The sequence below is a fragment of the Urtica dioica genome, chromosome 4 (assembly GCF_054948205.1).
Source record: "Urtica dioica subsp. dioica isolate 48M chromosome 4, U.dioica_male_clone48M_v1_H2, whole genome shotgun sequence".
NCBI lineage: Eukaryota > Viridiplantae > Streptophyta > Magnoliopsida > Rosales > Urticaceae > Urtica > Urtica dioica.
The window spans coordinates 20,200,384-20,215,783 of record NC_142759.1 but is presented as its reverse complement, the minus strand read 5'-3'; the positions used below and the strand labels follow the sequence as shown (position 1 = coordinate 20,215,783).

The following is a 15,400-nucleotide window of genomic DNA, read 5'->3' as shown; positions in this document are numbered from 1 at the left end:
CTTGGAGAAAAGCAATTTTTGTAATTTGGCCACCGAAAGTTACAACCTCTACATATCTCTGCTAAAGTTTCGAACATAGATAATCCTCGCTCACAGTCGGAGTATCTAACAAAAACAAATGTCGTTCTCGAGAGTCCCTCTGTGCTGGGTTTCTCAGTATTCTTCACTCTGCCTCGGCTCCAGAACTTTCTTTGCATTCTTGCCCATCTCTTTCTCTTCTTCCATAGCCACTCTCACATGTCCTTCACAGAGCTCCATTACAACAAGAGTGGTCTCAGCACAAGATTCGTTGTCTTTTTCAAAGCCCATGGAGAATCGTTGGAAGCCTATGTGTTTGTATTTCACTCAAGGCAAATGCACAATGGTAAACCTCGTCGTTTCTTTGTGCACGCTAGCTGTTTGATGAAATGTCTACACCAAAATAAAGTCGGTTTAGTTTAGTATTGAAAAGCGATGGGTTCTGGATTATAATGTAGTCAATGAAATAACGCGATTACATTTGAAACAAGGTCAGTATTATTATGTATATAATATCTTTTTTGAGTAGATGGATGACCCTTTGCACTTGGAGAAGTTCAACCATAGCTGCTCGCGGGATCTTCAAGTTGATCCCTCGGCATTAAGTAAAATGCGCTCTCAAGAATTTGATTACTTTCTTGTGCTCGATTTGGAGGGAAAGGTTGAAATTCTTGAGTTTCCGGTGGTGATGATCGATGCCAAAACTATGGAAGTTGTCGATTTTTTCCACAGGTTAACTCTCTCCTCTCTCATTATTAAACACGTCGCTGCCTCAAATCCATTGGTCTTCTATTTGCATTTGCATTTTTAGGTTTGTGAGGCCATCGGTGATGAGCGAGCAGAGAATAAACGAGTATATTCAAGGAAAGTACGGGAAATTCGGAGTTGATCGGTACGCCCTATCAAATTTGGTTTTGTTTATTAGTGTCTGTGTTTTCGGGTAAAGAAAATGTTCTGTTCAGGGTCTGGCACGATACAGCCATGGATTTCACGGAAGTTCTGGGAGAGTTCGAAGCTTGGTTGACCACTCATCACTTGTGGGAGAAACATATCGGCGGGTCTCTCAACAAAGCTGCATTTGTAACATGGTCAGTTCTTCGTTCTCGTCTTCTTCGCACGCTTTAATCATAGTGAGACTGTTTTGCTTTGTTCGGTTTTAGTGGAAACTGGGATTTGAAGACAAAGATCCCCGAGCAATGCAAGGTGTCGAAGACGAAGCTTCCTTCGTATTTCATGGAGTGGATTAACCTCAAAGACGTGTATCTCAATTTCTACAATACGAGGGTTAGTCTTTAGTCGTTGGTTCCTTCAAGATTTTATTAGTGATGCCATGGTTATGGTTATGGGCAGGGATCAAAATACCAATTTTATTGATAAAAATTTACTGTGAAACTGGTTATCAACGGGTATTCGATAAAATAATTTATTTAGAAATAATGCTTGTTAATATTCAATTTATTTATCATTAGTGATTCTTGAATTTATACTACTAGCTATATATATTGTTTTTCTAACAAAAATAAAAATATTAGTTTGAAAAACGTATATGACGTGTAAATTGAAAAAATTACATATATACTGCTACTGAGGAGTGAATTTCAGATCAATACCGAGTTTATACCAACTTATGGCTATGGTTATGTTGATAGGCTCCGGGAATGATGAGCATGATGAAGCAGCTGGAAATACCGGCAATGGGGAGTCACCACCTGGGATTCGACGACACGAAGAACATATGTCGCGTTTTGCAGCGTTTGCTCTCCGACGGTGCACTCATACACCTCACTGCTCGAAGAACCTCCTCTACCACTGTTGACTTCCTCTGCGAACAAAGATTAAGATAACCCGTCTCTCTCTCTCTCTCTCTCTACATTATGCTTTGTAGTTGTTGATACACAGCAAACAAGAGGTTTAGACATTTACTCGGTTAATTAACCACCGAGCCAAGAAATACTCCATGCAAGGTAAGGGTTAATCACCACTTTGTTGCTGAAAAAAAAAAAAAAAATCTGTCCTTGGGAATGAGAATTCCAACGAAGTGTTTATTCCTCGATATATATATATATATATATATATATATATATATATATATATATATATATATATATTTTTTAAACGTTGCTATTTGTAATTGTTAGTTTCCTTTTTGTCCGTGGGTTGATGAGACCCGTGCTTTAGTAAACTATTTGTGCAAATCATGATTGCTTTTCTTGTGCCTTTCTGTTTCTATAAACGAGTTTTTGTTCAGCCGCTCGGCTTCTTTGTCCCTTACTACTCTTTCGAGCAAGGTGTGAATTTCATTCTTATTTCACATTTTGATTCAATGACTTTTCTTTCGTGCTCCTTTATCGCTCATCTTCGAGAAATCGCTAGGGTAACAACAGTAATGAACTTTGAGAACACATATTGCTTGATAAACAAGCAATCATGAAACCGTCAATGATTTGAGTCACGGAGAAAACAAAAATGATAATTTAAAATAAAATTAATAAGAATAAAGACCACGAGCTTGCATTTGTTAAAAAAATAAACAATATAAAAGTCACGGAAAGAAGGTATCGTCCATGTTATCATCATCGTGATCACCACCACCGCCACTACTAGTGGTAGCACAGCCATGAATGAAAGAAAACAGCTCTTGATCATCCAACTGAAACACTTGAGGGTCACGATCTTGACTGCGACCGGGAACGGGGACGGGTTCAGAGGAGGAAGAGGCTTTGTCGATGAGGTGGCGGAGGCGGTGGAGCTCTCTGGTGAGGCTGCGATTCTCCGCGGCTGCAGCGTCGAGGCGGCGGTGGAGCGCCGCGCAGTCGTGCTCGAGGGACTGGGTGCGGAAGCGGGCCCGCCGGTTCTGGTACCAGACCGCCACCTGGCGCGCCGGAACGCCCAGCTCGGCTGCGAGCCTCATCTTCCGCTCCGGCTCGAGCTTCTTGCTCGTGCAGAAACTCCTCTCCAAGACCCGGACTTGCTCTTCTCTCAGCCTCTTCTTGATCTTCCTCTCATACATGTCCATAATTATTATATTCCTCTACTCACTCACTCACTCGCTGGCTTACTGATTAGTGTATTATAATGTTTAACGATATATTGATGTATTGATTAATTGGTTAGATAGGAAATAATGCTGAGTTTATTTATATACACACTTTGGGGTTGGATTTTGGTCCTACTTCTTAAATTGTGGATGACTTTTTTTTAGCAGCCATTCTCAGTCAGATTCGGTCTTTCTTGGCTTCCTTTATTTTATTATTTTATTATTATTGAATCTTTCTTCCAGCCTTCTACTCTTCAGTCTCTTTCATGTTTTCACGTATTGATTTTCTTCTTATCATATTACTAGTCGAAACTAGAAACAACATATTACTAATTGAAAGTTGAAACAACAAGAGAGAGAGAGAGAGAGAGAGAGAGAGAGAAGAGAGAATGGAAAAGAGAGAGTAAAACAAATCGTAAGAGAAAAAAATATCAAATAAAAAACAGAAAATATTAATAAAAAAAATTAAAAGTTGCTATGTATCGTTGTCTGAAAAAAGTCAAGTGGAGGCGTTTAGATGAAAATTGAGAGTGTGTTTGTTCTTTATTATCTATCTATGTATATGTATGTATGGATTTACTCTTTTCAATTCTCGTATGTGTCGTGTTTATGAATTTGACCACCTCTATAGCTGTATGTACATCAACTGAATAAACGACTTGATCAACGGAAAAAAGAAATGAGATCAATTATTTATGTGAGATACAATGACAAGGGATTATATCAATTGTAACATTTTAAATCCAATTTCACAAAAAAAACAAAGGATGGTACAAGAGAACAGACCTCAGTTGGGCGGGGACCAAAGTGTTAAATAACGTTTACTTGTTCTTGGTTGGTAGATATTTATGGTTTGGATTATTACATGGCGATTTCTAATTAGCACAAAATCTGTTTTTTTTTTAAATAAAAACTCATCTGAATTAGAAAGAAGGCGAAGAAGAAATGTCTTACATTGCTTCTTGGAACCCCATTTTCTGAAAGAAAAAAAGAAAGCGATGTTTTTTTTTTTTTTTTGGCTTTTAGCAGCTGTGGATATTGACCATCGACGATGTGATGTCAAATAGTAAATGCAATTTGATGACAAAGAAAATCTTGTCATAAAAGATAGCTTTACTTCATCATTGCTGATGTCACGTGATTGTAAGTAGAGAGCTTCATAAAAAAATGAACGAATTACACCGACGGATTGTCTTATTGTTATGTGACAATTTCAATTTGTAAACCAATTCTAAACACCACTAGGATTTCGATTGCGTCATTTTAAAGATACGTGACTTTGGCGTACGTAGTTTAGCTTTTTTAGTCATTTGCTTATGTAGCGTGAACTTTGAAAACTTGATCAATTGACTTTCAATCAAATATATTTGATTTGCTTGAAGCACACCTCAGAAGAAGATAAAGAACCTAGTTGTTTTTTTGTTTTTTTTTTTTATCAGCTTTCCTTTCAATGTTTTTTGGTTTAGCTACAAGCAGAGGGGGAGCTAATGCAAATTCGATTATAGTTAATTTGCTATAATTGTTATTATAGCTTCTAGGTCTTGCTGAGTAATTTATTAGTTTTATAATTTTTTTTTTAAACACAATTGAGCAATCACATTCTTAAAAAATAAGAAACATATAAGAGTTACATAATGTTTATGAAAAATATTAGCTTAAATAATAATAAAAAGCAATTTTCAAAATATGGATAATTTTTTATTATGTCTACAAAAACTAGATCTAAAATACTAAACCATAACATCTTAAATAAGTCACAATTTTGTATATTTACTATGATTGAATAGATGAAGGTATATAATTTTAATACATAAATAAAAATATAAATGCTAAATTATACATCTTTGATCAAATAGGGGTTCAACCGTTCACGTTGTGAGTTGTGGTCCTTGTGGAATGTAAATATGTGTATTTAACTATTTAATTGGCTCAAATTCTACTAGAACATAAATATGAATGGGTATTTGATTTAAAAAAAAAAAATATATATCAGACCGGCTTGGTGCTACATGTAATTTCGTATTCGGCATTTGTGTATTTGCTGGCCGATAATGAAAGATGAGGAATAAGGATTTAGTAAATGGTTGAATATATTAAGACATTATACATATATATAAAAATAAAATATCTGGTAGTTCAAACTCACACTAGAGGTAAGGTCCGGGTAGTCTATGCTCGAGGACCAAAAATTAAGAGGAACACCGATTTCATAAGAACAAGAACAAAATTCACGGTTCATAACTTAAATATATCGGAGTGACAGGATTAAATGACTAATCAAAATATGAAAGGAAAAAAAAATGGCACATACCAGTAACACCTGGCAATTAACGTGGAGAAATCGTCAGTCACAAATTTGGTAATTGTCGCTATAACTAATTAAAAGGACCCATAAAACTACGATAAAAGAAAAAGAAAAAAAATCTATAGAATTAATTTGTTGAATTTGGGTGATTTGATATGGGTTCATGAATTGGATTTGGAAAAGTGTCTCTAATTTTGGATTGCCAACGTGTCATGAACGATAAGTTGTCGTTTTGGCGGGTAACACTTTTCCCTACCATTAATATTTCCATTAAATAATAATTATAATTGCTAATATGATTAATGATTGTTATCAACACCACTATCAGAAGTGGTTCATGCACCAATCGAATTATTAAATTTATGTTGCATATATGTAGATTAATTTCGTCTAAAAATTCAAATGCATGAACTTCACATAGTCAAACCATTTTATGCGTCCCGGCACTCATCGGTCCCGGATATTCAACCACAAAGTTTATAAGAATATTTATGCTTTTAATATACATAAGAGACTTTCATATCAATTTTGAATATTCATGCGTTCTTGGAGCGGCTTGAGAAGCAAATATACCTTTTCAATTCAATTTGTTCCATTTTTTTTCTCCCGACTTATATATATATTTATATAGTATGTTCCATTTCATGACGTTGTTGTAATATTTAATCGATTTTGTTGAATCTATATAAATTCCCAACTTTGAATATGAAGTATGAGATAATGATGAAGACGAAAGACTATCCCAAACCATGAACAATGAAAAAGCGACAATGTAGTAGAAGCATTAACAATTAATCCGAATATCATGTTCAATGATTCTGCTATAATGTTATTCATGGCCAAGTAATCTATAGCTTTAACAATCTTGATCTGTATATAATATGTCAGGCTCAACAGAAAATACAAAACAAACAAAGATGTGACAGATATAAGGATTGTTTATATGGGTATTTAACTCACTTAATTTAAAAAAAAAAAAAAAAATAGGAAAAATATCATATATTTGTGGACCTGTGGTGAATATGACTCTTCTGCTATATATTAAAACGGAAGCGCTCATGTTGTATTATGAAATTTGGGGTAATATAGCTAAATAGCCTCCCATATTTAGACAGTTTTGGATTTAGCCTTAATAGTCAGCCCAATTTATTTACATAGATAAAAATACCAAAATAACCTCCCAACCGTTCCCGCCCATTAACATGCTGAAAATAAAATATTTAATACAAAATATTCTGATATAACCGCCCATTAATGTCATTAAGATCATTAATTAAGATCATTAAGAGAGAAGAAAGAAGAAAGAAGAAAGAGAGCAGAGAGAGAGAACCGAGAAAGAGATATCGAGAGAGCCTGGCGAGCCGCACGAAAACCCTAGGGGTTTGATTCTTCGCACGAGTCTGGTTTCGCGATCGGAGCTTTGAATGTCGGCGATCGTCTCTTCCAGAGACGTTCAGGAGATCGTTTCAAAGCTCTCTTCTGATAAAGCCAAAGCTCGAGAAGTAATTTTGTTTTTTGTTTTTATATGCAGTTTTTTTTTTACTTCGTTCTGCTTGTTAGCCGACAAAATGCGCAGCGTGAAAAAATAGTAATGCGTTTTTGGACGATGGTGTGAGCGTTTTGAATGTTGAATCAGAATGTGATGACTGGAGATGGAATTTATGTATAACGCGGTTTTGTTAATCTTGATCGACGATGTGAAATGATGAAACGAATGTGTATATAACGAATTTTTCTTGTTGAAGCTCTGAATAACAGAGACTAGTATGTACTTTCTTAGCAGCCAAACAGGAACTCCATTGTTTTAGATTGTGTTGTTCATGCTTCAAATTAATAAGAACTTTTGCTTTACCATTTGCAATTTTCCTCGGCCAGCGAATGCTTTTGACTTTTTGGTTTAGTATTTTTTAATATGGTTTGTTTGTTTACGAATACTCATAGCGTGTTTTTTTTTTTTAAATACAGTATGTTCGTGTAAATAGATAGCATATTTACATTATGTTCGTGTAAATAGAAAGCTTATTTACAGTATATTTGTGTAAATACGAAGCTTATTTACAGTATATTCACTGTAAATACAAAGCCTATTTACAGTGTATTCGTGTAAATAAACTGAAAAATTCTGGAAATATTTTGAGCACGAAAATTCTAGAAATTATGAATATATGGAAGACAAAATAATATCAATGAATGAAGAATTAATTCGAAATTAATTACCTAATGAATTGCAACAAAAATAGAAACTAATTACCTAAAGTCAACGTTGAAAATTTCCAAATACATAACAATTAATGGCTGATATCTTTCAAAATCTGCTCAAATTCAAATTTCAAATTTGAAAACTTCCCTATTCGGTTTCAATATTTAATTCGAATTTTTTTTTTAAAAAAAAGCCTAATTAAAATAGCGTAAGGACAAAAAAGTAAAACTAAATCAATTAATAAGCTGCCACGTAAGCAAGATGGCTATTTACGGGAAATTAACGAAAGGTTAGCTAAAATCAAATTGCTAGTGTTTTAGTTGGCTAAACAGCTAATTATTTGTTATATAATTTTCACTTCACCACCTACATTCTATATCATTACAATCTTCACTTATTTTGTAATTGTTGTTACATTAATTGACGATTTAATGTTGGCAAAATAATTAAAGAATCGTGTAATATAATTTCGGATAGAATTGAGCCTCGTTACAATTATTCTAGAAGCGTCACAATTTCTGTTGTAACAGTTTGTGCAACAGTTACGGCCCATCCATTTTTTGGCTTATCGATTCCTCTTCCGCCGCCGCCATTGTCGATCTCGAGCCCAGCTAAATCGTCCGGTGATTTGGATATGAACTTCAGATCGTCCTCCTCGGAAGGTCCGTAGGACTGATCTCCGACAGTCGGAACTGAGTCCAACTGTAGTGCGATCCGCGTCCGTCCAGACTGGTAGAGAACGACGACGTCATTGAGAGGGCCGGGAGAGAAGTCTCTGATTCTCAAAGGTAGAGTTTGGATCGGATTTGTCGAATCTTGCATTTTTCTTTAGGTTTAGTCTGAGTTTCGTAATAGAGAAAAGGAGATAAGGGTATATTTGGTACTCTAATTAATGTTGGCTAGTTACCTATATAAATTAATAATTTGACTATTATTTTAGTATCTCCCCAATTAAGAGGTTAAATACTAACAAATCTCTAAAAAAATCAAAAAGTTGGCTAATATACAAGAGCTTTAGGTTGGCTAATATACAAGAGCTTGTGTTTGATTTGCCTGGTTATTGTGATTTCAGAAATCTTTATGTTACAACATTTCACATAAACTAATATTAATAGTCCAAAAGGAAAAATATATAAAACTGATTGAAACGCCCTGAATTTGTTAGATATAATTTGTACATGAAACTAATAAAGAGGGGGAAAAAAGGACACGTAACAATACATATATCCTGATAATAATTAAATAAATATATGAAAAACTGTCAGCAAGGAATCAAATCAATGAACCATTCGACTATTTTAACAGGAAGCTTAACAATGGCCATAGCCATATTTGCAATACCAGCGCAACATATGCAACACGGACACACACAACTCAACGCTGACCTGTTATTTAGTAATTTATTATGTTATGTAAATCACTCGACGTTGTTTCATTCATTTGGCAGTAAAAATAAAAATAAAAAAATGTTTGGAATGAAATAAGGAAACTAACCCAATAATCCAAATAATGACACCAACGAGAGACAAGACGAGGGATAGCAAAGCGAAGGGCAGGCCTATCAAGAACCCCAATGGCCTGCATTTTGAATCTCCCATTATTATTATTATTATTATTATTTTATTATGCTAATATTATGATGATACCTCTTCTCTTCTCTTATAATACTAGTATTTTGGAAACGGAAAGTCTGATTTCTGGGTGATTGCGAAGGATATGGAAGGTTGATATTATTATTATGCACTAAATAACCGCGTTAGCGATTTGGGTCCTAAAAAATAGGAAGGAAAGACGTGCACACGTTTGCAATTCACAAACGACTAGTTAGTCTTATTCTATTGTTTTTAATTTTTTTTTTTACAAATAAAAATAACAATAATTAAAACAATGGACGATTGAGCAGTTTTTCATCGATGTTCTACGATTTAAGCTAAACTGTGACATAAGATACCTTATTAAAAGTCTATCACATTTTAATTCGGGGGTCCTCTAGAGTAGTCGTACCGATTTCGGTGTACACTTTGGAAACGAATAATGAGGATGTGACCAGGGACGAAGCCAGAGATCTAGGTTAGGGGGGCTAATTTGCAAGAAAAAATCGCACCAATCAAAGATACTCTAAACCGAAGGTATTGAGGTATCGAACGCTAGATTTTAGTGAGATAATGACGCATGAGCTTAGTCTTACTTCACCGTCGAGAAACGAAAGAACGGATAATATTACTAATTTCATCGGCTCGAACGGTTACCATAAATATTTCTTAATTTTTTTTTCTTATTGTTTGAAAGAAAAAAATAATAATAATGCCTGCAGTATAAAGACTAATCCGTTGTGAGTACCATAATACTAATACCTGACAACATATAGAGGCCCATCAATGCATCCACTGCCCATCCTACCTCCTCTACGTTCTTGACAGCCCATCTTTGTCTCAGTAGAGTTTTTCGTAAATTTTGAGGGTAAAAAAATGTAAAAATAAAATAAAAATGGGCAAAAAATACAAAAAAAAATGAGGGGGGGCTATAGCCCCCACTTACTTTCATGTGGCTTCGTGCCTGGATGCGACCTTCCATAGAACGCCCCGTCATATAAAATAAACATATGAGGAACTCTCTATGTGAGCCCATAATTCGGCTCGAGAAATTCCTCTAATTAACTCTTTGGCTCGAGGCAGTATGACTATCTTACTTACTTATCTTATTATTCGTATTCGTTACATTAAATACATGAACGACATACAATATAAACATACATGATAACATACATATAAGAAAAAGACGTGCTATAGCTATTCTAATTTATAGCATACCATAACATAAACTCACATATCGTCATATCATATCGAACACATTCCAAACAATCACACAGAAAAATCACACAACACACAACTACATCAGATCACATACTCATTAAATTTATTTGTGAGCTAGTACGTGTTGTAGTGAGATTATTCTCACCTTTGTTTCGAAAAGTACGACCGTGTCGTGGACGGCTTGGAAAAACTAGACGGCTCGGGAAAGCTAAACGGCTCGGAACCTAATCGCCGGAAAATATTATTAAGCTTCTTTCAAAGAAGTTCTAAAGACAACTCAGGTTCTGGAAATTTTGAAATTTCGGCTGAAGGTGTAAAATTACGAAAATATCCTTAGGGTCAAGGAAATAAATTTTTGAAAAATAAATCAAGAAAAACTACAGTAAAAGAAAAATAATATTTGGAACACTTCATACTTCAGAGGCACAGACTAAATATGCTCAGATTATTTATTAATAAATGCAAAAGTATAAGAAATCAATATTGAATCTTTTTAAAAACAAAATCTGTTTTGGAACGATTCTGCGCACTGTTTAGAATTTATTCCAAATATATTTTGTGTGCATCCAAAAATTCTAAACTGGACTAGATATAAAAAAAACATAAAGAACGAAAACTAGGTCAAAAATATTTTTTTAGGTATATAAACAAGACGTTTTGTTTTAAAAAGAATCAAGACAAAAACCAAGTCTGCGCACTGATCGTAACAAATTCAGAAAATAATATTGATAGTTTGAAAATTCTAAAATTTGAACCAAAATCAAATAACATGTGATACGTATACTCCGTAAAAAAAATAGATTAAAAAACCGTTTGTAGCTATATTAAAACGTTCGATTTTGTCACTGCTTAAAACTGATTTCTGAACATGAAATATTAAACATAATTTTTCTTATGAAAAACGAAATAAAAAGCATCTAAAAAAATGAAGGAAGAGTATGAACTGACCACGAAAACTCTAGATGACTGAAGGAAGAAACCTAATTTCTAATTGCTTTAGACTCTGAAAGATGATAGATCTTACGGTATTGGATGGCTTGGGTTTTTTTTTTTTTTTTTTTTTGGAAAGAAAGAAAAAAGAAAAAGGCCGAAGGAATGAACGTGAGACTGCGGAAGAAAAGCAGGGGAGAAGAAAAAAAAACGAAGTTTGATCAATGAGCTTTTATATAACTTTGGATAGGTTCGGGTGAATTTCCTTATAATCTTGCTAAGAGATAATATCAATATATATTATAAAACTGTACGGGATAAAACCTCGTTGGAAGCTAACCAAAAAAATAATAATTTGAAGTTGTTAAAGAATCGTTGATAGACTAAAAAGATTCTACACAGTCGAAAGACTTCTTCCTTGTACGAGGATAACGATTGGCAATCACATATAATATATATAATATATATTTGATCACTTATTGATCTTACTTCACCAAGAAAGAACGTACACAATTTTCTAGAATTAAACATATATAACAATATATATCACTAGCTATATATATATATATATATATTCATATTTCATACCAACAAAATTCCAAATATTTGGATTAAAGCAAAAATATGACAACATTTTATAAAAACTCTAAGTAAGCTAAAAAAATTAGTTTGGAGTTTCACATTTTCTCTCATGAATTTTTTTTATTTTATATTTTATTACATGTGTTTGAACTGTTCTTGATTCAAATTTCTTGTTGGGATTGTTTGTTGAAAGAATGTAGTTTCATATCAGCTCGATGACTCGCCCTAATGCCTTTTAAGAGGATTTCCGGCCTAGATCCAAAATGAGAGAGAGAGAGAGAGAGAGAGAGAGAGAGATGAAAAGATGGAAATTAGAAACCAAAAGAGAGCTTTCTAATATTTCAATACTCTGTTTACAGTCAGATCCTAACAAAACCCACTGCTTCAAGGTTTTTTCATTTTTCATGATAATAACAACAAAACCAAAAAAAATAATAGAAAGCTCTCTCGGACATAATATTCCAAACCATATACCAGAAGCAAATTAGAACACTAGCAACCATCAGGGCTTAATAAGAAGTTTTTTGGCGCTGCACCTTCGATATATTTATATTTATATATAAACAAAACGATTCATTCCTCGCCACCAACGTTGACCAACTCATACTCGACGAGAGAGAGATTGTTATCCTCTTTGACAACAAACTCGGCCGGCTCGGTGACCTCGACACGCCCCCATTTGTCGACGGCCAGCCTCATCGATCCCTTAAACATGTCGATCTTCGCGTTTCGAAGAATTATAGTTGTATCAGCTTTCATCAACTCAACTGCTTGGGATAACAAAACAGAGAAAAAAAAAACCATCAATCATTACATGAACGGAATTGCCTAAATTCAGTTGCAGGGTTATAATAAGAACCTTGAAACTACATTGATAAACAGTAGAGAAATTACAAGACAGAAAGCCTGAAATCCAACTCATTTTTCATCCCTTTCGATTTATTCTCAGCTCATATTTATAGGAAGATATTTTTAGTAATACTAGTACTAATTCTAAGCCCTAACATTTAACTAACTATTTGACTGCCTAAAGTCTTATCATGTTATCTTCTTGTTTCCTCTTACCATTAAACTTACTTGTCACCCACGTTGAGATAGGCAGTGTTGATAAATCATGAAGAGATATAAGTTATTATTGATTATTTCAATCATGACACAGTAACACCCACAAAGGTCTCATGAAGCATTCAGAAAATAAATCACATCCTAAGTTGATTTCACATCTATTCATCTCACAACATGGTTTTAAGAGTTGGTGCAAAACAAACGAAAAGCAGAAACTCGTTTTCAACATTAATTTGTCCATAGTGACAAACCGACAATAGACTCATTTCTACCACGTCTCGCTGATTATTTCTAAAGGATAAGGTTTTCATGTAAAAAAAAAAACAGAGGCAACCATAAACATCACAGTTTTATCCACTGATCATGATATGTCCAAAACTAAGACTATTCCCTAGAACAGCCAAAAAAGAAGAACACGAATATCAAAAAAATCACTAAGCATACACAGAGTTGTGGGAATTGGAAACTGTAAGCGAAAGGTTTCATAATGGGAATTGCGAATCAGAAATGTATCCCAGAAACTAAAACTCAATATTAAACCAGCTCGTCTCAAAAGCTTTAAACTTCTAATCAACCAAATTAATTACTCGAAACCACTCTACATAAATTTAGAATCACATCGCCAATTAATCAGTAGTTATTGAAAAGCTTATCTCGTAAAATCATACAAAGCAAGATTTAGATTCAACCTATCAAAAATCAATCAAAGACTAATACTCCGTTTGTCGATCCCCGAAATTCTAGGATAGCAAAAAAGAGACAGTGGAAATGAGTGAAGGCGATACCCTGGTCGTTCCTAGCAGTGAAGACGATGGTTCCGGTCTCATCGCCGATGAGGCACTCGGAGATCCGAGTCTGACGGAGGTGCTGCGACACCGATCGGCCTTTCTGAAGAACGGTGTTTGTGCTCAGGACCTTGGCGACGAGTGTGTGACCGGTGGTCCCTGGTCGGAGCTGGTCGATCTTTGTGAACACCGGTTTTCTCAGACCTCTCTTCGCGGCGTTGCTCTGCTCCGATTGCGCTTCCGTGCTCGATGCCATGGCTTTCTCGATTCACAACCCAAAACCCTAACCCTAACCCTAGATTTCTTAGACTGGTAATTCCAATTTGATTGATTTTTTTTTTTTTGTTTTTGTTTTTGTTTTTATTTTGGTATTTCAATTTAGATAACTTGACTGACTCTTCATATATTAACATTTAAAGTACTAAATTACTATATTTAGTGGTCAATCACTTAATGCGCTTCTTCCTTTTACCTTTAATTTTTTTCCGTCAAATTGTTATTATAAAAAGGGCTATGTGCAATTTTAAAGTTTGAGTACGGTAAAATAGCCCAATTTTTTTAAGTTGAGATAAAATAATCAAAATTTAACAAAACTCCTCGAACTATCCACACACACATACGTATACACTTTCATCGACAAAAAAAAATCTTCTAAAAAAGCTATCGATCGCCAAATTCACCATTCGATTTCCGTCGTCCCTCCCATTGATCGATGTTGTTGTCATCGTTCATGACGCCTCCGGCGAAAAAACCTCGGTTACTTAATTCGAGTCCAAAAATGGCCAAGGCAATTGGAATCCAGAGAATAATCTGTGGCAATCTCAGGGAACCAAAACCTGAGCTTGAACGCCGAAAAAAAATCAGTGAAGTTTTAGACTTCATCTCTAGATTCGATTTCGATGTAAGCATAAAATAGACAACCTTAAATAGTCCAGATCTTATAACTAGATGATTTTCACAAAACATTAGAGATCAAGAAAGCCTACTTCGATCCATGACGAGAGCGACGGCGGTGGCGGAATCACCGGAATTGATTTCTCTCTCTTGACCCTTTAGACTAGAGAGCTTTCTTTTGATGACAGAGGAAAATGACGTAATAGGTTGAGAGATGACCAATTTTTAAGGTTAGCTTTATATAGACCAACCATCAGGGTACAATAAAAAATTACATTTTATTTATTAACCAATATAATTTATCTTATTTATTATTAAACCCTAAAAGAGAATACATTTGAGCCACATTATTTCTCGCATACAAAGCCCACTAATGGGCTTTAGAAAATATATGGTCTAACATTCTCCCACTTGACCCATATGTAATACCATATACTTAATAACAAAACATAAGTGCGCATATCATGAGATAAGTCCATCATTATATCGGTTACATCATAAATCTCTATTAAGCAGGAAAACCAATAAGGATCATAGCGGTTGTACGTCAGTTTGTCGACATAGTCTCTTCCATGTATCAAAAAATTAGATTCATAATGCATTCATATATATACTAATCATAATATAAGATTCATTACTTCATATCAAAAACAAAAATAAACGAGCTCAAAGTGTCAATCACATAAAACATAAAATAACATCAATGATGACATCCAAGGATCCCCATTCTTTCGACATGTTCAGTGAATGCATTAAGGGGTAATCATTTCA

General features: G+C 34.4%; 4 protein-coding genes across 4 annotated transcripts; 1 reads left to right on the top strand and 3 right to left on the bottom strand.

Annotated features, from left to right (window-relative positions):
- The first annotated feature begins 12 nt into the window (after positions 1-12).
- LOC149401100 (Polynucleotidyl transferase, ribonuclease H-like superfamily protein) lies at positions 13-2,265 on the top strand. Its single transcript, XM_089612776.1, has 6 exons — positions 13-364; positions 548-750; positions 830-910; positions 981-1,106; positions 1,179-1,302; positions 1,668-2,265. The coding sequence occupies exons 1-6, from the start codon at positions 119-121 to the stop codon at positions 1,860-1,862; spliced, it is 975 nt and encodes a 324-aa protein (XP_089468902.1). The 5' UTR covers positions 13-118; the 3' UTR covers positions 1,863-2,265.
- A 145-nt stretch (positions 2,266-2,410) lies between these two features.
- Positions 2,411-3,257, bottom strand: HB52 (homeobox protein 52). The gene has a single exon (XM_089612778.1). It carries the CDS (start codon positions 3,032-3,034, stop codon positions 2,561-2,563), a length of 474 nt encoding a protein of 157 aa, XP_089468904.1. The 5' UTR covers positions 3,035-3,257; the 3' UTR covers positions 2,411-2,560.
- A 5,564-nt stretch (positions 3,258-8,821) lies between these two features.
- On the bottom strand, positions 8,822-9,158 carry LOC149401098 (signaling peptide TAXIMIN 2-like). The gene is made up of 2 exons (XM_089613435.1): positions 9,055-9,158; positions 8,822-8,945 (listed from the first exon to the last, which is right to left on the bottom strand). Exons 1-2 carry the CDS (start codon positions 9,156-9,158, stop codon positions 8,822-8,824), a joined length of 228 nt encoding a protein of 75 aa, XP_089469561.1.
- A 3,038-nt stretch (positions 9,159-12,196) lies between these two features.
- LOC149401097 (uncharacterized protein At4g28440-like) lies at positions 12,197-14,136 on the bottom strand. Its single transcript, XM_089613330.1, has 2 exons — positions 13,736-14,136; positions 12,197-12,652 (listed from the first exon to the last, which is right to left on the bottom strand). Exons 1-2 carry the CDS (start codon positions 13,989-13,991, stop codon positions 12,459-12,461), a joined length of 450 nt encoding a protein of 149 aa, XP_089469456.1. The 5' UTR covers positions 13,992-14,136; the 3' UTR covers positions 12,197-12,458.
- Between the last annotated feature and the right edge of the window lie 1,264 nt (positions 14,137-15,400).

Excerpts from the sequence above, each read along its gene's own strand:
- LOC149401100 (XM_089612776.1), top strand. The coding sequence starts at position 119 with ATGTCGTTCTCGAGAGTCCCTCTGTGCTGGGTTTCTCAGTATTCTTCA. Across the intron at positions 911-980 it reads GGGAAATTCGGAGTTGATCG|GGTCTGGCACGATACAGCCA; the intron begins GTACGCCCTATC and ends TGTTCTGTTCAG. Across the intron at positions 1,107-1,178 it reads AAAGCTGCATTTGTAACATG|TGGAAACTGGGATTTGAAGA; the intron begins GTCAGTTCTTCG and ends GTTCGGTTTTAG.
- HB52 (XM_089612778.1), bottom strand. The coding sequence starts at position 3,034 with ATGGACATGTATGAGAGGAAGATCAAGAAGAGGCTGAGAGAAGAGCAA.
- LOC149401098 (XM_089613435.1), bottom strand. The coding sequence starts at position 9,158 with ATGGGAGATTCAAAATGCAGGCCATTGGGGTTCTTGATAGGCCTGCCC. Across the intron at positions 8,946-9,054 it reads GTCATTATTTGGATTATTGG|GTCAGCGTTGAGTTGTGTGT; the intron begins GTTAGTTTCCTT and ends ACTAAATAACAG.
- LOC149401097 (XM_089613330.1), bottom strand. The coding sequence starts at position 13,991 with ATGGCATCGAGCACGGAAGCGCAATCGGAGCAGAGCAACGCCGCGAAG. Across the intron at positions 12,653-13,735 it reads CACTGCTAGGAACGACCAGG|TTGAGTTGATGAAAGCTGAT; the intron begins GTATCGCCTTCA and ends TATCCCAAGCAG.